Source organism: Prinia subflava, chromosome 6 (genome assembly GCF_021018805.1).
Source record: "Prinia subflava isolate CZ2003 ecotype Zambia chromosome 6, Cam_Psub_1.2, whole genome shotgun sequence".
Classification (NCBI taxonomy): domain Eukaryota; kingdom Metazoa; phylum Chordata; class Aves; order Passeriformes; family Cisticolidae; genus Prinia; species Prinia subflava.
The window spans coordinates 6,682,862-6,703,878 of NC_086252.1; the positions used below are offsets into that span (position 1 = coordinate 6,682,862).

Consider the following 21,017-nt stretch of genomic DNA (forward strand, 5'->3'; position numbering starts at 1 on the left):
AAATGGAGCAAGTGGGTATTGGCCTTGTTGCAGGAAGATCAGAACTAACTGGGAGCTGAAGCACCTGAGGTGGTGCCAGAGCGGAGTGCCCGGGGGAGGGAGACAGGACAGGGAGAGCATCCAAGGCACCTGCCTGTCCTGGGAAGCTTCATGGCACCATCTCCTTGCCCCACGAGGCCAGGGAGATGCTCTCATCCACTCAGACCATGTGTTCCTCACCCCACTTTCCTGCTTTAGTGTTCCCCATGTCAGCTCTTAGGAAATCAGTCCTTTCCTCATAGTGGATCTCTGCAGAACTGAAAGAAAACGGGCCCCCTTTGCACTGTTTCCCTGTTGCTGTAACCAAGGCTTTTGCACTGGTTCCAGCTCAGCATTAATTCCCTTTGAGACCATGCCTTGGATTGCATTACCTTTTTTTTTTCTTTTTTTTTTTGACATTTGACAAAAACTTTGTTTAAACAAGTTAGATGTGCATCAGGCTAATAAATATAAACCCCGTCAGATTATTCCTGCTGGGCCGTTCTCTGGAGAACAGTGTCTCATTTGTGTGTTTTCCACTAATCATCTCCAAATCTTGCATGGGTGATATCAAGTTAGGGAAAGTGGATTTAGGATTACATATGGTACAGTCAGGGAAAAAGAGGCTCTGTTTTGACAACCAGCATAGCAATCTGGGAGACATGACTCCAGTTCTAAAAAATGTTTTCAGAAATGTGTTGCATAAACAAGTCATCATTTCCCTGGTGGAGAGGGGAAATGTTTTTCTAGATGTACTTCTGTACAAACCTTCTGGACCCATTTTCCATAGCCTCAGTTAAAAGCACTGAAAAAGGTCAGTCTGAGTGGTCAGATGATGTCAGAGCACAGATTTGGGTTGACAGAGGAAGTTGGGCCATGTGAGCTGATTTGTGATTGAACTTTTGTATACTGCAGGCTTTGGCACGTGAGTGCTGTGACTGCACCAGGTGGGCCAGGGCTGCAGGAGAACACAGAATCCTCGATGGCACCACCTCTCCTCTGCAGGTTCCTCGAGAGGGGAGGGGACATTCTGGGCATGGGGAGAGTGTAGGATCAGCTGAGCTATAGGATCACACCCATTAAACCACGCTGACTTCATCCTGGCTGCCTGGGCGTGATGAGGGGCAGAGTTTGCCTCTGTCTGAGTTAATCACACTCTGTGCAACCAGCGAGCTGGAATGGAGAGTGAGGTCTATAGGTGGATGGATAAATGAGGTATTGGGGAAGGCAGACTTGGCTTTTATGGGGAAAATCATAGCTCACATTTACTTGAGTTCTGTAGGGGAGGACAAAGGAAATCTGTTCATTTTGGTTGCTCTCGCTGAAGACTTGAGCTGAGCTGCCATCAGAAAAGGAGGGTCCTCTCGTGCATAAAGCTTTTTTAAAAGTAGGAAATCATGTCTAGGGATAAATAATTGATTTTCTTTTTCATGTTGAAAAGACCCAGCAGCAAATCCTGGAGGAATCTGCTGCAGCCTCTTCAGGTTAAGATACTCATGAATGCGCATGGAATGGAAAAACCAGGAGCTGGTTGTGCACAGCTACAGAGGAACCTGGTGGTGGTTAGAGATGGACATCCTGGTGGCTTGGATGTGCTGTGGGTCTGGGGAAGGTAGTGTGGGGACAGTAAGAGGGTGCTGAATTTGGTCCAGACAAGAGCAGCCCCCCTGAGGAGTGGGGCAGCCAAGAGGGATCAGCATGAGAGAGGAGGGGGAGGTAAAGATGGAGTCACTCTTGTTTATCCCTTCCTACTTAAGGATTAAGAAGCACATTGTGAAACTGGTAAGAGGCAGATTAAGACCCAGCCCAATAGTTTTCCCTTTTGTTACAATCTCAAAGACAATTGAGCTGTGAGTCCCTGTAGGACCTTGGCAGTGTCCTTAGCAGAGATGCACAGCTGTGAGTAAAACGCTTCAAGGGTTGTGTTTCTGGGAAGAGGCTGCCTCTGTCTGAACTGCTTGTTCACAGAATCCCAGGATGGTTTGGGGTGGAAGGGACCTTCAAGCTCATCCCATCCCACCCCCTGCCACGGGCAGGGACACTTTCCACTATCCCAGGCTGCTCCAGGCCCTGTCCAGCCTGGCCTTGGACACTGCCAGGGATCCAGGGGCAGCCACAGCTCCTCTGGGCACCCTGTGCCAGGACTTCCCCACCCTCCCAGGGAAGGATTTCATCTCAGTATTGCATCTAACCCTGCCCTCTGGCAGTGGGAAGCCATTGGCCCTTGTCCTGTCACTCCAGGCTCCTGACAGTTTATAGTCTGGGATCTGGTGTCTGCCACTCTCAAGTGTTTGTACTTTTGTCACCATTCTGTTGAGCATGACTTGATATTCCTTTTCTTTCCCTCCTCCTGTACCTTTTTTGCCCCCCAAGGTTGCTGTAGTTTTGCTCATTTATTGCTGTCTGCTTCATGTTCTGCTGCACAAATTTTGGTGATGCTCAGGTGTTACCCCAGGACAGTCTCCTCTGTGGAATCCAGTGGTGGGAATCCCGTGCAGCCTGCCTTACTGTGTGCTTGGGTTTTATTTAGTGCTGCTTCTGGAGCTGTGTCAGGGCAGGGTCAGGCTGGAGATCAGGAAAGGTTCTTCCCCCAGAGGGTGCTGGGCACTGCCTAGGCTCCCCAGGGAATGGGCACATTCCTGACCCTGCCAGAGCTCCAGGAGTTTTTGGACACTGCTCTCAGGGATGCACAGGCTGGGGTTGTTGAGGTGTCTGTGCAGGGCCAGGGCTTGGACTCGATGATCCTTGTGGGTCCCTTCCAGCTCAGGAGATTGTATTTTCTTCTCTACCAAGTAGTCACTAAGCTCCCCTTGCTAATTTTTTGCTGCTTTTTTGAGTTGCAGCCATTCTTACCTATCTGAAAAGCTAAAGGTCTTTTCAGCCTGTCCAGGAAAGCCTTTTTGTTTGTTTGTTTGTTTTGTTTATGCATCTCTATTGTGACTTTCTTCTTGCCAGATAAATCTGTTTCTATATTCTTTCAAAATGCTCTTTTCCTCCCACTTCATCTTTTTTAATTTATCCTTTGACGTAGATTCTTCTTGTGCCAACTGCAGAAGCTATCCCTTTTCATCTTTGATGCTTCTCAGGGAGGTTCCTCATTCATATTCATATTTGAATAAGAAAGGCTAATTCCTTGTTTGTGTCTGTAGCCAGGAAGGGCAGCCCAGGCTATGTGTTTGAAGGGTCTCATTTTGGCTACTGTGGACATCCTTGCTGGGGCCTGGGTTTTCCCTCCTGCCTGTCCTGAGTGTGACTTGAACAGCTCGAAACTTTATCACCAGATTTTCCCTGAGTTCCTGGTGGGATCATCTTTCCTGTGTTGGCACTGCCCTTCCCTTGAGGCAGGAGATAGGAGAAGACAAACCTCACCTCTGGCACTGCCCTGCTTTTGGGCAGACCCAACAAAATAAGGCATTTACCAAACATTCCATCTCCAGCGCCTTCTTTGTTTTCCTGGATTCCACTACTGCTGTGGTTCTGTGTAGCTGATTTTCTGTGGGGATTTGGCCCTTAGGAAATGTTGTTTATTGCCTGAAAAAGAAAGATGTTACTCCACTGCACTGCAGAGATGATAATTTGCTTTCCCAGTTTTATTGGAGCAGGGAGCAGTTGTACTACAGGGATGCTTTCATTTTCTCTTTGTCTGCTTTTTATATCCCTTTCAACCTCTTGGTGGGGTTGTCATTGCCTGTTGGAAAAGGGGGTGGCCCAGACTTCAGTGCCACATTTCTGTGAGGGACGTGTTAGGAAATGTGCATTTGATTGGAATGGAGTTGTATTCCTGACAGTCCTCACTCCAAACATCCCTTGTTGATGTGCTCTCTGCTTCTCCCACGGCAGAGCTGTCTCAGGAGAAAACTGTGGTTTCATCTGTGGGATTTGAGTTTCTCTTACACTAGCTGTGCGTGTCAGCTCCAGAACCCAACCCACTGGGAAAATACAGGGAATGGGAACTTTATCTTGTTAAGCATGTAATTTATTTTTTCCTATAAAAAGCCTACAGTCAAAATATTTGCTCTGTTTGGTTTTAGGGTTTTGTTTTGCGGGGTGGGGAGGGTTAGGATGAGTAGTCAGGGTTGCAGCTACATTATATTTAAGGGCAAAACAAATAATTTGGTGGGGTTAGATGTAAAACTTTGTGCATGAGATTGGGTTTGGGAATATATTATCTGTCATTCTTTTTGTAGGAAGCATGGGGCTATCCCTCAGGAGGTAACATCTCTGCATCCACCTGAAAGCTGTGCAGAGCAGCTGTAGACGTGAGAGAGAGGGGGAATATTAACAGCAGCAAATTGTTGAAATATTTTGATTTCAGCAAATTGAAAATTGAAGACAAACCCCGAATGCTGTGGTGAGAGCCAAGTGCTCTCCAGTTCCCAAGCCCAGAAGCATATTTTGGGGAAGGCTGGCTCGCTGGCTGCGGAGCTTGTGCAGCTCTTTGCATCCCTGGTCCTCCTTTTGTTTCCATGGCAGCACAAAGGATAACGCTGCTGCTGCAGCTGCCAGATGCTGCTGGAAGAGAGATTACAGCTTTGACCTAAATATCTCTTTAATACAGTTCTCAGTTACAGGGAAAGGTTTTTCAGATGTCGGAGATACGGGAGGCTCTGATGAGCATGGGCTCGGATTCCTGATGCCTTCACTGCTCTAAGCTCAGCCTCTTTTTCCTGTTTATAATTAGGAATTGGGTATGGCCAGCGATAAATCTGTCCAATATCAAACATTTACGCTGGAGCTGGAAGAGCTCGTGGGGTTTTATCTGTCCTGACAACGCTGGCAGGGGATGGGAGGAGTCCTAAACTGACAGCTCGTGAAATCCCTCTGGTTTTAGGGCTGTAATTGAATTGCTCTGTGGCAGTTTGGTGACTTCTGCAGTGTGTGTATTAATGCTGTTAGTGAAGTGTAAATACAGCATTGTGCGGGGGTGGGATGTGATTCCCAGAGCCCGGCTGGAGTTCCCACCCGGACGAGGGCAGGGAGCTGCAATGCTGCTTTTTGCCTAAACTGCCTGAGAATTATAAATTACACATCTGCAGTTCAGGAAGGAAAAAAGGGACTGTTTGGGGCTGGCTGGTTGCAGCAGTAATTTCTAACTGGCATACAGTGGAAAGCCATAGAATCCATGATTCTATTACCCTGAATAGGGAGGAAATAAAACCTTAAATCATCCTGGTACTGCTCTGGGTGGGTTTCTAAAGATTTTATTTGTTACTGCTTTGTAGTTATTGTTTGGCGTAATGGAACAGAGCGAATGAGCAGAGAGGACCCACATAAAAAACTGATTTTAAAAACCCAAACACAACAGATATAAAAATTCATAGAATTCCAGGGTGATTTGTGTTGGAAGGGGCCTTAAAACCCGACCATTTCCACCCCCTGCCATGGGCAGGAACAACTCCCATTAGACCAGGTTGGTCAGAGCCCCAGAAGATGTATAAAAAGAGCCTTTTGAAACATGACACGATCCTCCAAATACTGTTTTATGCAAAGCTTAGAAATCAACATGTCAGGTTGGTTTTCTGCTATTTTCTGTTGGAACTGACTCAGTGCTTTGACTGAAAGTGCTGGGGGCTGGTTTGGAGAGGATGTGCTGCGAGATTACCCCTCCTAAAAAATGCATGTTTTAGGAGGATCACAAGTCTCAACCCAAAAGCTGCACATTTCCCTCTTTGCTAAGAAAATCAGCACACGAGCTTTGGGAAATGCGTCCTGAAAGTGCTGCTTTGATACAGCTCCAAGAGAGAGATGTGTGGCCTTATCTGCATCCTTGTGGGCAAGTGGGAGCCTGTAGGAATATTTTCTGTACCTGTTCAGTCTCAGGTTTTTATTTCAAAGCAGAAGAAACTCTAAATATTGCTTGTAAATGCAGAAATCATTGAAGGGGAGAGCAGCGTGTGATGTGGCTGTTGGTACTTTTAACTTCATTCCCGTGTTTTTGAGGGCTCCTGTTCTTAGCAAAAAGGCTCTTTAGCTGAGAGTTTCCAGAGAAATCCCTTGGCTTTTCTATATTTTATTTATTTACAGCTTTTCCTCATTTAGAAGGACAGCAAAGTAACGTTGGGATTGCCTGAGGGAAGCTATTGCTAAGAAGCTTTCCAAGAATCGTGAAAGATTTAAGTCCTTTCATGTCGCCTGCAGAGATATCTGCCTGCCCTTCCCTCACCACTACTTTTGGTCAGGTTGCCATTGAGTTTCCATCTGGATCAGAGGAAGAGACAGCTCTGAGCTTCTCAGCTTTTTGATAGTCAAGGGTGAGAGATTTGGGTGAAAAAAGGGGCAAAATAAGGTTAGTGGATCAAGGGTTGGTGATGGGCAGGCTGCTGTGCTGGCCCTGCCCAGTGCTGTGTTTATACTGGGGCTGCCCAGGCTCTCCTTAACTAATACACAAACAAACTGCACTGCCCGGTGAGGATTTTTCCAAAGGGCCCAAAGGATGGAGAGGGTTGTGTAAATCCAATGGGCCCAGTTAAAACCATTTTTTCAGAGGTCCCATTAGCTGCTTTGCTGCTGTTGCCCATGGCAGTAAATAGAGTTAATTTAGGAGAGGGTCTCCAGTGTGGAAACCTCAAGGATAGGATGAGCCAGACTGCTGCACTCTGAACAGCCAGGCCTGTGCTGTGGTTATTGCTGTGATGGCTGGGAAATATTTCTGCTTTTCATGGCTTCCCTCTCCTCTTCTGAGTCATGGATGCTGGGATTGGCCCTGACCCTGTGTTCTCTCATTAACATTATTTTGCTAATATTTATTTAGATTTTAGTGGTCATTCCTAGATTTGAAGAAGTAGATTCTTCTGTTGGGAAATTCTAAGCAGGGCTTTTAAACACGGAGTGGTTGAACAGTGAGACCTTGGAATCAGCTGCTGTCCTGTGCCATGGAGTGCATGGACCTGGGCAAAAGGGGCCTCAAACCCCAGGATTTCACCTCAGCAGGTGTTGTCCCATCCCTGTGGAACTGTCCAAGTTTGGACAGGGCTTGGAGCAACCTGGGATAGTGGGGAGTGTCCCTGCCCAGGGTGGAATGGATGAGCTTTAAGGTTGTTTCCAACCCAAACCATTCTGGGACTCGTGGTGGAACCAAAGTCTACATCTTATTTGTAATACTGGCATTAAGAAAGTTCCTCTGGGTGGGGCTGAGTTACTAAACTGAATTTTTACAACAGCCGAGGAACCTCTTAGAGTTCATGCTTTAGTGTAGTGGTAGAAATAAAACCAGGAAAATGGAGGGAAAAAAAAAGTGAAGACTTCTGTTGTGGCAAAGTAAACTTTGCAAAGGAAATGCAGCTTAAATGATCTTCTTGGTGCACGTTTTAAAGCAACACGAGTGACACCATGAATATTTGCAGCTTTTGATCAGTGATGCAGAAATGAGAGGAGCAGCACATGCAACTGCGATTAATTATTGACAGAAGTAATTCCTTGCATGTGTGGAGCCTGTAGTGGGACGTGAAGGTTGAGTTCACTGGAATTCCAGAGCTGGGCAGTAATGCAAACAAGACCCCAGCTGATCAGCTTCATACATGTGGTTCTATTTATTATGCAAATCTCTTCCAATATGTTTAAATCAACATGGGGGGGTTTGCAGCCTCAGCACAGGATTTTTGTGGCCTGCACAATTTGGGCTCTACATGCTCCAATTCCATGGATCCAGTGTTTCATGCTGTAGCTGTAAGTTAGTTTTCTTTATGCAGGAAAATAATCCCCAAGCCTGTTTGTGATGTTCTGTCTGTGAGTATTTGACCTTTTCACCTTAACCTCTGTGGATCTTGGAATAAATCCGGCTTTCCTGAGGCATTCCTAGAAACTGAATTGGGTAGAGGGTGCTTCCATGTCCATCCCAATGATGTCATACAAACCTCACACTGCTGAGGAGAGACCAGGTGCTGTTTCATGCCATGCTCTTTGTTTAGCTGTGGTAATTCCTTGTAAACATGCCAGTGTAAAGGAATCTCACAGATCTCCTAATAGACATGAGTTGAATTTATTTTTTAAAGGGCACTGGAAGACCTTATGTAAATGAATAGCAAATTGAGGATAATAGAAGTGGGAGAATTTAGTTTAAATTAGTTAGGTTGAGGTCAAGGTGTTTGGTGGTGTGGGGTTTTTGTTGCTGTTTGTTTGTTTTTGTTTGTTTTTGGTTTTTTGTTTTTTTTTTTTTAAACAGGCGTATTTTACCAATAAAATGGAATTTCAGCTATTCTCAAGTATTATGGACACTCAAAACCTGTGTGGGGGCAGGAACCAAGGGCGAGGCAAAAAAGGGGAAGGTAGCTTTGTCAAGAAGTCTAACACCTTGTCAAGAGAATTTTATTTTATTTCTTATATTGCTAATCAGGATTAAAATGCATCTGTTGCCCATATGGAGGGTCCTTGACACCTGATCCAGTTGTGGAAGGTCCTGGTGTGGGGTTTTGGTGCATTTTGATGAAGGAAGGACCAAATAGGAGGAATAAATCCACGTCCTCAGGCTGGGTCATCCTTCCTTTCTGGAGCTGCCTACCTTCTGCTTTGTCTTTTGGCCTCTTGTCCTTTTTGGAATTTTAGCTTTCATTGCCTCCCTGACCTGTCCTTTTGGAAAGCACAGGTCTTCCAAAATAATATTTTGAGGTTTTTATTATAGAGAAAAGCGACAGGATTTGTGATGTTCTTGTTACCCTTGTGCAGCTGCCCTTTGGCTTGGCAGATTTTTTTGCACCTCTTCAAGTCAGCAGCAGTGATTTGCTCACTCATCTTTTTTTAATCTTCCATGGTGATAAAATTCAGTGGTTCTCCTTTATGGGAGCTTGTTGACATTAATAGGGAGCTCTCCCTGTTTGTTTCACACACCTAAACCTCCACGAGTCAGGGATAATACCTGCCAGAGACTGATGGTTTTCCTCGACTCCTGAGAGTCTGGAGGTGAGCTGAAACCTCCTCCTCTCATCCAGCCTTGGCTGCTCCTTCCCAAATCCACAGCAGCTTGAAGCAAACCATGAGAGTTGATAGTTTCCTGTTAGGGCTGTGAATTTTTTCCTAATACCCAATCTAAGGCTCCCCATTCCATTGCTCCCTGTCTGGGAAAACATTCCTTCCCACAGGAAGGTAGGAAAACATCCTAGACCGAGCTGTGATGCCCTTTGGAATGCCTTAATCATGAGCAGCTCTTGCATGCAGTGTTCCCAAATGGGAATTGCTGCTTGTTTTGTCTCCATCTCAAGTTATTGTCACCTGGGTGTGGTACAGAAAGGTCTTCCTGGGGGTTTTGATCCAGTGGGACTTCATGGAACAGGAGCTGTATGACCACAGTGTCGTGTCTTGCACCTGGAATGCCAAAGGTTAACCCAAGTCTTCAGAGCATTTCACTCTGAGCCTTTGGTTTTCCTTCTCCTGCCAGTGAGTGTGTGGGAGGCAGCTCTTACCTGTACCGAAATACTGATTATTTTCCATGTGTTTTCATATAGACACACACAGGATTTATTCATGGCTGAAATACAAAGGGATGTGTTACTTAAAACTGGAGAAGGTTTCCTAATTCCCAGCTAATATGTCTTTTGGGGATATTGAGGCAAAAGCCATGTATTTAATAGATACACTGGAAAATACATGTTTGCTTTGTGATTGTTTCTAGGTGGGTGCTGGGGAAGCTTGGATGGTTTCTGAAGTTAGCAAGGGTCGCATGTGGAGTAGGAAATTGTCTCAAATTTCTTTACTCTCCAGATCAAAAAATCCAATGAAACAGCCTTCTCCTGCTGGTGGGTGTATTGGAGCGGAAGCAGTGGCTTGCAGGACCTTAAGTGTCTTCCTTGAAAACAGCGTGGTCAGGTGTAAGCGTGCAGCTGCTATTGCTGTGGCACAGGAATTGATGGGAACTCCGGGAATCTCGGTGCCGCTTCATTCCTGGGGGGCTGGAGCTGGTCTGCTCAGCAGGAGCCTGTGCAGCACAGGCATTCAGCTGGTTTGTGTGGTTCTGGAGGGGTAAATCAACATCCACACTGGATTTGTAACAGAAACATCACTGTCTGTTTGCTTACAGCTGACCAGACCTTATGGAAGGAACAAAATTGTGAAAGCTTTTAAATGCAGAAAAATAGAGCCTTGTTTCTGTCTTTGGTGTGGAATTATCAGTGAGACTGGAGCCAGGTGCAACCCAAAGAATTTAATTTCTGTTGGGAGCAGTGATAAACTTGCCTTTCTTCAAGAAATCACCCCCTGCCCCAAGTAGTTTTAAATTAATTTTGTAGTAAATGGCTTGTGGTTTATTTCTGCCTAGATTATGCTACTGAAAAAACACAGTGTGTTGGAGGAATGAAGAGAGATTTTCCCCTGCCTGAGCAGGGATGTTCCCACTCACTCTGGTTGCTGCAGTTGCTGACATTAAATGTGATGTGCAGTAGAAAATAACACGTTTTAGAAGCAGCAAATTTTCTTATTTACCTGGGTGGAGAAGTTACTGCAGATGGTGTCAGCTGCAGTGGGTGACATGTAATGAGACAAATCCAAGGCTTTTCCAGCAGGGAAGGGATGCGTTGTGGATAGGAAATGGTTTAACCAGATACACACTGGAAGAGCCTTTGCACAACTCTGGGGGCCTGGAGTTAGTCTGAGCTTGCTGATGATGTGGGAGCACTTGCTGCTGAGAGCAGATCCGTGCAGAATGGGAATTTCTGGAATTTTTGATATCATTTCTCCAAACCCCTGGTTTTTGTCATGTTGGACTGTCAGCCTCCCAAGAATCAGGCGTGGCCTTTGGTCCCGCATTCCCGAAGCCGTGGCATGAAATTGTGTGCAGCAGAGCATTAAATGTCATTATCCTGATGTTGGGAATGTTTTCCTCTTCCACAGATGCCTTTGTAAATAGCCAGGAATGGACACTGAGCCGATCTGTACCGGAGCTGAAAGTGGTGAGTTCATATTTGCTTCTGTCTTGGAAAACATCCTGGAAATGTCACACACAAGTGGGATCTTCCACGCTTCATTTCAGCTACTGTTGGGAAAAAATGTGGAAAGCAGTTTTAATAAGTAAAGAATTTTTCCTCTACGTACCTATTATAGACTCACAGAAGGGTTTAGATTGGGAGGGACCTCAAAGCCCATCTCATTCCACCCCTTCCCATGGGCAGAGACACTTCCCACTGTCCCAGGTTGCTCCAAGCCCCGTCCAGCCTGGCCTTGGACACTTCCAGGGTTGAGGCTATCTTTATGAAGATGATGTATATTCAATATTTATTTTAATTGCACTTCAAAGACCTCTCAGTATTTTATTGCAGTTTGAATTTGTCCTGCTCTGAGAAGCAGCTTCCGAGGGGGAAGTTCTCAGCAGGGAAGTCTTATGAAGGCAGTGGAAGTTAGCAGCTGACATGAGTCCCCCATATCTCCCCAAAATAATTTGGTCTTAAAGGACCAAATATCTATTCTTCCTTTCTTTAAGGAATTGAAACATTTCCTAAATCTGTATTAATAATAGTGTTTTATAGAGGTGAGAGAATCTGCAAGGCCACACTTGACAGGATAAATGCACTTAGAGAGGCATTTTAATGCCCTCACAGCTACAGTTCTGTGGCTGTTTTGATTTTAGCAGTGCTCAAGGTGACTACAAGAAAAATCTGGCAGTCAGTGGATGTAATTCCCTCATACAGGAAGGGTCACCAGGTTTTGTTAAACAGATTGGTGTCATTTGGAAGACCCCAAATACCTCACACAATGAAAAAGCAGGAATTCAGGACTGGAAGGTGTTGGTGGGATAGGAGTCCAGCACTCTTAGCTGGCTTGTCCTGGGTTTCCTTGCACATCCCTTCCTCTTCTCTGAGCCCTGCTAATTCACAGCACCCACCAAGAGAATTGGGAATTGCAGGTGGGACCAGAGCTGCGGGTACTCCATGTTGTAATTCAGAACACAAACGATCACCAAGCACCAGGTGATGGTCTCAGGGTACATTTTTTTTCTCTTGTGATATCACATGAGTGCTTACCTTGGGTGTCTGGCCCCTGTGTGTCTGAAGCAGGGTAGGAAAACAGATTTCAGCTGCAGGGCTGCTGCAGAGAATTGATTTGCAGTGGTCAGTGTGCCACGAGATGGCTGTCCAAGGGTAAAAGCAGAACTTCTGCTGTTACAAAAATAATAATTTGATTATAGCACTGCAAATGATGGAAGCCAGCAGCACCAGCTGTGCCTGTGAACTTGTGCTCCAACAGGAAGGGTAAATTAGGAAGCCCAGCTGAAATCTGCTCTGCCTTTCTGCACATCTGCCCTTGGGGAGGGGTCGGGGCCGTGAGTCACCTCTGTGTCATTCCCTTGCTGCAGCCTCGTCCTGGGTGCTCCTGGTGGCTGAGGAACATGAGGGCCGTGTTAAAGGGAGAGGTGGTCCTCCTGCACAGGCTGGGAGGTCCTTAAATTGAGGTGGTTGGTTGATAATTATTTTTGATTTGTTTCTGGAGTGGCTGTTGTTGTAGCCTTTGGGCTCTGCAGAATTTTAAAGGGAACAGAAACTGGCTCTGGGAGAGCAGAGAAAGCCCCCAGGGCTGCAATGAAGGAAGGAAGTATTTCTCAGCGTGCCTTTGAGGAAAGAACACCAGTCTTGGCCTTCTTTTTTTAACAACATGAGGCTTGGTTTCCTTCCAGTGCTCAGAAGGCCACCTTGGAGGGGCTTTGGAGCAACCTGGGATAGTGGAAGGTGTCCCTGCCCATGCAGGCAGTGTAACTGGCTGAGCTTTGAGGTCCCTTCCAACCCAAACCAGTCTGGGATTCTATAACTGGTTCCTGCTGATCCATTTTTTTGAATTTCACTTATGGATTTTGATGCTTTTATTGTGGTCAAGAGCATGGTGAGGCCAGTACCTTTGGTGTTTCTGGGTCCTGTTTATTCAAATATTAAATAAGGAGGTGTTGGAATAAACATGAGGTATTTATGCATAAAATCACCAAAATTCTTGCAAAAAAAATATGCAGAGTGCAGTCAGGCTCCTCTCCTGGACAGCTTTAAAATGCCTAGTGCCATCAAGACAGTTTATGATTTTTCCCAACAGGCTTTAGGAAGAGTGGGCAAAGTGGCTTGGGTTTGCTTTACAGCATGTCTGGCACATGGAAATAAATGATTCAGTGTTGCACAAGTCATAACTGAAAAGAGCAGTGAGTTGTAGCTGAATTTCCTGGGTTAGGGTGGTATTTTTGTTCCCTAACATGCTTGTCATAACTTGGTGCATTTCAGACATATCCATAAATAAATGGAGATGACTCGGATTGTTTGTGTATAAAACAGGGGAGAGAGGAATATGACTGCTGTGAAAACAGGCTGGCATTTTTGTCATACTGTGGGAGATCAGCCTTAAAGCAAATATTAATGCTGATGAAGAGAGAAACTGTAGCAGAAGTCTGATTTTTTTGTTGTTGTTTTCCCAGTGCAGAATTTATTGCTCCTACTTTGTAGCAATGTGTCAGAGAACCTGAAGTGCTGTCAAATGGTGTAACCTGGTATGACCTTTGGGATATCTTAAAAAATTAAAATAGAAATTTGTGCTCTTGAATCATTTGGTGTCTTTCAAATATTGGTGGTCTCTGGATAGAATAAGACATCCCACCAGAGATGTTGCCTCTGACTGGACCCCCAAGTTGATGTTTTTCTGTTGTCCCTGGCAGTTACAGTTTTGGCACGAGTGTAATAGAAAATAACATTAATTTCCATCCACACAAGGCTCATCACTTGTAAGTGAAGTTTTCACTGGAAAACTGGGTCTTGGCCAAATGTGTAGACCATTAAAAATACAGTTCAGCTTTCACACACTAAATTAAGTAATTTTTAATTGTGGTGAATCCTGAACAGGAAAGATTTTGTACATTGTTGTAGGCAAAAAAGAAGTGGGAAGGAACTTCTCACTGGGAAGATTTGTATGGAAGGGGGGGATGGTGTTGATTTGGTGACGAGAAGAGATGCTAAGACCAGGCTGTTTACTCACAGGGTTCCCTCAGGTCTCAATGGTTTTGTGGTGTGAGTGGGAGTAGACAAATGTACTGCAGCTCCCAGGCATATAATGGAGGGAAAAGTCATTAGTTTGAGAGGTTGCTTCATGTTCTGGGGGTAAGGGACACGTGTTAGAGATGTCGTGTTCTTCCCGTGACTCATCCCAGAGTCCCTCGCTGGGGCTCCCACGCTGTGGGATCAGCCCAAGGCAGGGGGAATTTGGTGTGTTCAAGGTGCCAGCACACGTGGCTGGGTCCTGTCAAGCCATTTTGGATAAGAGGGGGTTTCTTGCCAGTCAGGATTGAGAAGATGGGGTAGAGAATGTGCAGTGACGTGCAGCTTGCTGCTGCTGCCTCGGCCCGTTTGGCAACCTCGGGCAGAGCAGCAGAGTTCATCTTCTCTCCAGGGACCTTCTGTTCTGAACCTCTGGTGAGGGTCAAGTAAACAGCAGAGAACAGAGCAGGCTGGGCTTGTTTCAAAGGGGGAAAGAAGTTTCCATCACATCCCTCCAAGACACGGGAGCGTGATGTCCTCAGCTCTGCGTGCCCCTTTAAAGCCACAAATACCCTCAAGTCTTTTGGCATTTGAGCACCTCCAGGAAGAAAACTCCTGTGGGGTTGGGCTGAAATACTTCCCTGTGAGGGTGGGGAGGCCCTGGCACAGGTTGTCCCATCCCTGGAAGTGTCCAAGGCCAGGTTGGACAGGACTTGGAGCACCCTGGGATGGTGGAAGGTGGAGAACAAGATGATCCCCAGGGTCCTTTCCACCCCAAACCACTCTGCAGTTTATTTTATCTCTTGGCACATTTTGCACTGTGTCTGTTGTTTGGGGTGTTATTTCCATGTGAAGGTTTTGCTTGAATTTGCTGCTTTTTACAGGGATTAGCTGCAGTTGAGTTTTTTGTTCCTTACTTTTCTTTTTGCTTCCAGGGGATCGTGGGTAACCTGGCGAGCGGGAAGTCTGCGCTGGTGCACCGGTACCTGACGGGCACCTATGTCCAGGAGGAGTCACCTGAAGGTACGTCCATACAGAAACCCCACTCCTGATTTTCCCCCACAAACAACATCCTTATTCATTTTTGATCACGCAGAAATGAATTAGCAAAAAAATCCCGTGTGCTACTTCAAAATTCATGGGGATTTTTGCTTGAACATTCTCCAGCCCGAGCTAAGTATGTATGATGAGTATAATTGTAGATTTTCCATAACTGCTTAGCATCCTTTCAATACTTTGGCCCCCAGTGTGTGTCCATATGGGAATTAGTCCTGATGGAGAGGAGCTGACTGCTCTCAGTAGTGCTGCTGCTTTCACTTGGGCTGTTGAAAGACACAGTTACTGTCTGTAGTGGTGGATTTCTGTACAATCAGGGTGTTGGGAGAATAAAAAATCTTTATCAGTGTAAACTTAAAGGTGTAACCTGCTTATTGTTTAATATATTAAATATTTGGTCTTTTTTGTAGAATGTTCTTATAGCATAGAAAATTAATTTGTACACTGTTGTGTTTAACATTAATCCAAGTTTATAGCTTGAAATCAAAAATATCACAGTACCTTATCAAGGTTTATCTTACAGTAAATACTTTTTTGATTATTTTTCTTTATCTGTTCTCCTTATGAACTTTTAAATCCAACTCTGAGACACTGAATTTCTGGTTCCTTCTTTTCCTTACTGGCTGTTCCCTTCTTTGCAGATATGGATGCAGGTAACTATACATTGTCTTCATGGCAGCTCTCGTTTTGAAGGGACAGATGGTGGTTTCTGTACTAGAGCGTTTTTTTCCCTTTGTTTTGTGTATCATTTTGAGTTGTTTCCTTTTGATTTCAAGTCTTTAGTGCATCTCACTGTTTTTGTCTCTTGCTGTAGTTGTCTCTTGAGCAGTAGTTTGTAGTTTCATGCATCTCTGATAACATTTGTTTCTAATTAACTCTTACCACAGGAAGCTGGTTTAGCTTGGTAGTTGACATTTTAACAGCCTGGAATTGTAGTTAAAATGGGAGGAGAGGGGAAGGGAGGGATGGACAAGGCTTTTCCTGTGGAATTGCACTGACACTGGGGTCTTGCAGTTTGTAAGTTTGCCCTAAATGTTTTTGCTGGTTTGTAGCTAGAACTGGCAGTAATAATTGATGATAGCAATTGAGGCTCTGCACAGAAGTGTGTGTGGATCACACTTCTGGATGCTGGTAGTGAGAAATGCTGGTGGAGGGTGTAGTGTCACTGAGTACAGCAAATCTTCTGCAAAAATCACTGGCTTGACAGATCTCTTCCCTCACTTCAAGAACAGAGGATTTTTTTTTTCCTTGGAAGACTCAAATCTACTGACTGTTGACAGGGCTAACCCTCCTCTTGTCCTAAAGGATGAATATTTGAGGTGATATTCCTTGGGAGTGTTGCCATCTGTCCTCTTTGTCTTGAAGGATTTTTATTTACAGTGCTCGAGTGACGTTGTGACTGTTTTTCCTGAAAGGATTAGATGACAAAAGCAGTGTCAAATCATTTCTCTGCACATAAGTGTGGCTGACAAGCCTCACTAATGACCCTGTTGCATTTCATTAACAGGAGGAAAACTGGAATAATTAAGCGCTCTGATTCGCCTTGTGAGGGATAAGGTCAAGGTTTCCAATCAAGTCAGCATTAAAGGAAACTCAACCCATCTAAATTACCCTCAGTAAACATCTGTAGTGGTGATGTGGTAGTGTTTTACTTCTCTGTCAGAGAATCACAGAACCACAGCGTGGTTTGGGTTAGGAGGGCCTTTAAATCTCACCCTGTTCCATCCCGTGCAATGGCAGGGACACTTTCACTATGCCAGGTTGCTCCAAGCCCCTCCAACCTGGTCTTGAGCACTTTCAAGTCCTTCAAACAAGTCCCTAGAAAAAGAAAGTGAAATCCTTCGTGTTGGAGACCCTTGTGGATCCTCCCCTCTTCCTTTTCTGAGGGACTGTAAATGTGCCAGGTTGTTAAATTGGATAAAGAAGAGGATGTATATCGGATGTTAAGGTGTCAGCTGCTTAATCAGTTAAGAAAAACCCAAATTTACTGGCTTGGAATGGTTTCCTCACAGCTAAATTTATTAGGCATCATAAAATCAGTGCCTAATGGGTGAAGTGATGGATATTTGCTTCACGTGAAAGTGGTGATTAGGGCCAGGGACTGCTATTCCTGCTCGCCTTTGCCTTCTAAATTGCTACAATTACCATGAAACCTGCCCTGCATGAGACAAGTGCCACATCTCCTGTAGGCCTTGAAGGCTTCAGCATTCGGGTAAATGAATTTTAACTATGTAAAGATGGTTTCAAGTTCCCTTCAGCTCTCTGAGTGAGAGATTCCTCTTGCTGCCCAGCACCACCTCCCCACCACGAGGAGGAATCCTACGCTTCACAGTGGAGTTCTCTCTCACTGCCTGCCCCAGTTTTTATTCCTGTTCAGAACTTTTCAGTCCCTCATGTGTTTGTAACTTGCAAACCTTCGTTTTCTCAAAGATTAAGTTTTTATTAGGAAATAAAACAGCCTTGAGACTCTTCCTTTGCATATTTAACATGCACTCAGCTGTGCTGCTGAATGACACATTTTAAATCAGATGTAAGAAGAGCAGCAATGTGTTACCCTGTTGTAAGTGGAGAATTTCAGTAGTCTGGGACTTTCAGGTTTTTTTTCTGTGAGAATACAAGAAGGAAATGATGGGAAATAAGGAATCCTAGGGATTTGTGATCGTCCAAGGACCTTCTGAATGATTGGAAGGAAAACTACTCCTGCTGGGTGCTTTACTTGCTGAAACAACAAGTACAGTGTGGGAAATGTTGTGGCTTTTCCCCCCATCTAAAATTTAATTCTGCCTGTAGGAGCAAAGGGAAATGTGTGGTGTGTGTGGAATTTGAGCCTGGATTCTTTGCAGACCAAGGTGAAGTGAAGTTTACAGGAGTGAGTGTCTGGAGGATTCTGTTACTTGTTTGGGTTTTGTTTCCAAAAAGCCATGGAGGTGTGAAACATGACTTAAAGGCTTTTCCACATCTCTGGCATGTCTGTGAATATTTTAAATCATGTCATGATTATTTCAGTGCTTTGTTTTCCAGTGATTCTAATAAAACAAAAAAAAACCAAACAAATTTGGGTTCAGGGTGTCTCAGCTGGGATGACAAAAAAGGAGGGTTTTTCTCTACGTACTTTGGGATATATTTAAGAGTTACTCATTCATTTCAGGTGGAATAATTATTTTTAGTGTTTTAAAAAGTGCAAAAGCCATCCACTATCCCCTCTTGAGGCAGCAAGTAGCTGTTGCAGTCAGTGGTGGTTTCATCTCTCTTTGTGGAGGAACTTATAATAAAAATAAAATTTTTCCCCAGTAGAAGGTACAGAATAAAGCCTTTAAAGTTTTTTTTTTCATAAAGCTGTGATCATTTACTCTTTCAAGTTTGACCTAAAAATATTTTTATACTATTGCAGCCTTCACCACATAACTTTTTTCAGTAGCACAGTGAGCAGTGTATCACTTGAATGGCACTAATGGTCGGGTTTAATATTAAAATACTAAATGAAGAGTCACCCTCAGCCTTCCCCTTGAAGCATATCATGAAAGGAGCATGAAAATAAGTTGTCAGCCTGTAACAAAAATGTGCATTGATGACCTTCAAGCCTTTTCCAGCTTCAAGGATCCTGATTCTGTGTAGAAATTACATCTTGAGGGATGGGTGTCTGTTTTACAGTTTATCTCAAGTAACTATTTCTGGCTGATGCTTCCTCAGCAAAGGGTAATTATGCAAGGAGGATTGAGGAAGAGTGCTTTAAAATTTCAGCTGCTTTTGTTCACATCCTCTTAAGAGATTTTCTCCTGGTCACAGACCCTTACACAATATGTATGCAGAAAGTTCAGACATAATCTGTGAACTGGGATGACCTTCCAGGTATCTTCGTTCAGGTCTGATCCTGGGCTGAATCCAAGAACGTGGACCTGGTGCCCCTGGGAAAAAAAGCAAAGGGATAAAAAAAGACTCCCCATCCCTGGAGGTGTTCAAGGCCAGGCTTGGAGCAGCCTGGGATAATGGAAGGGGGTGGAATGGGATGGGCTTTAAAGGCCCTTCCAACCTGAACCACTCTGGGATCCTTCTTTGCTTGCAGCTGGTTGTGCTGAGAGATTTAACATTGGGGTGGGGTCACAGTTTGTGTTTTGGGTTGAACTTGGGAGCTGCAGCAGAACTGGACAATTCTGCCCCTCTGCAGCACTGAGGTTCTTGTCTCCTTCTCCACATGCTCTGCCTGCTGTGAACAATTAGGTTCCTGAGGCTGCCACTCTCTTTAGAGAAGCCACTTGCTATTTTTATCTAGTTAATATTTTTCAAATACGTAGGAAGGCCTTATTTACTAAACACCTCAATTTGATCTTTGATGAATAAAAGGAGGATGTGTCCCAGACTAATCTGTGTGCTCTGTTCTCGGCGAGCAGCTGCCTGAAATGGAAATGAAGAGCAGAGCAGTGTGTCCTGTGAGGATGTACTTGGGTGCTTTCCTTGGGAACATTCATGTCTTTTTGTTCAGAATTTTTTTGAATTCCAGAAAATCACCATTATCCATGCAAGAATTTACCCAGAGCTTACAGAGGGAGGTTTTGCAAGAATCCCAACGTGAGTTCAAAAAAGCCACATTAACCTTAAAGTCTCATTTTGTGGTTCTTGGGCTGCAAAACCCAAGGAAGCTGAAATTTTCTGTGTTGGTTTCAAATCCTGGTGCGGTTTTCACAAGCCCCCTCAGCACTTTGGGGCAGATAAAGGTTTTTTTGGCCTGTAAAGCCACAGGCAGACGCTGTCTCGTGTTCAGAAGACAGTGATGACTTGGGACATGTGTTTCCAAATTACCTCTTTTCAGTTCTTTGTCTGCCTCTTTGCTGTAATAGTACCGACTGATTATTTTTATTTGGCATTTCACGCTGACACCCAGATATAAAACAACACTTGTCTCTTTTTTGATCCTTTTAAAGCGCTGCTGCAGCAGGTTCTCTTGGGCTTTTGGAGCCTTTCAGGCTCAGCATAAAGAAGGGTGTTTATGTATTCTGCCCTCTTCCCTCTGGAGCCCTTCCCTCTCCCCGCCCTCCCGGGACTGCCTGTGTGGGTTAGAGAGCCCTTTGAAAAACCCTGTTCCAGCTGTCGGGTTGGGGACTGTTTAAAGTGTCACACAAATAAGGAGCTCTGTTAATTAAAGGAAAAACTCAAGTATTTGCTCTTTACGAGATGCTGAGGAAGCAGATTGCCAGAAAGGGCTTCCCTTCTAGGTTGTGTACCTCGAGGGTCTTTAATGTGTTCTCTTTACCACCTTGCACCTTGAATGCCCAGAGACTTTTGGGAAATAATGTCTGTAGCATTTGTGTCCTTCTCATAACAGGCTCCTCTGAAGGTTGTGTCTCAGGGAAAACTGTAAAGCAGATTTATAACTTCAGGCTCTTAACAGGAATAAAAGTGACTTCTCCCGAGTAGTGAGTGATACTACAAGAAGAAATGACCTCAGGTTGTGCCATGGGAGGTTTAGGCTGGATATTAAGGAAATTTTTTTCACCAAAAGGCTTGTCAAGCATTGGAACAGGCTGTTCAGGGCAGTGGTGGAACCAATCACTGTCCCTGGAAGTGTTCCAAAAAAACATGTAGATGTGACACTTGGGGACAGGGGTTAGTGGTGGCCCTGGCAGTGCTGGGTTAGGGGTCAGACTTGGAGATGCAAGAGGGCTTCTCCAGCCTAAACAGTTCAGGGATTCCATGGTGTTAAGTCTGCAGTGCTCCCTATTTTCTGCTGCTGTTGCTTTTGAAGCCAGCTTGGAGTGGCTCCTGCTGGATCTGCCTTTTGCTTTATTTCTCAAATACTACTTCTGGATGTATTTCTAAATCACAGCCCACTAGTTTCACTCTTGGTCTCAAAGCCAAATTTTAATACTTTTCTTTGAACATGTTCCTTGTTCAGCTTATATTTGATTTCTTGTTGTGAGCTTTTTTTTCCCCCTTCCACTGAACCTGTTGTTGTTTTGAGAATTTGTATCAGAAAGCATTTTACTTACAGTATTTTGAGTTCTCAGCAGACCCCTTGCTTTG

The 21,017-nt window shown here is 44.7% G+C and overlaps 1 protein-coding gene across 7 annotated transcripts in view; it reads left to right on the top strand.

Annotated features, from left to right (window-relative positions):
* The window catches only part of AGAP1 (ArfGAP with GTPase domain, ankyrin repeat and PH domain 1), a 309,343-nt gene that overhangs the window by 84,195 nt on the left and 204,131 nt on the right, over window positions 1-21,017 (top strand). For all 7 annotated transcript variants that reach the window (XM_063400016.1, XM_063400012.1, XM_063400015.1 and 4 more), the window contains exons 2-3: window positions 10,837-10,895; window positions 14,879-14,966. In XM_063400016.1, the coding sequence (XP_063256086.1) occupies window positions 10,837-10,895; window positions 14,879-14,966 (147 nt within the window). The remainder of the gene's footprint in view (window positions 1-10,836; window positions 10,896-14,878; window positions 14,967-21,017) is intronic.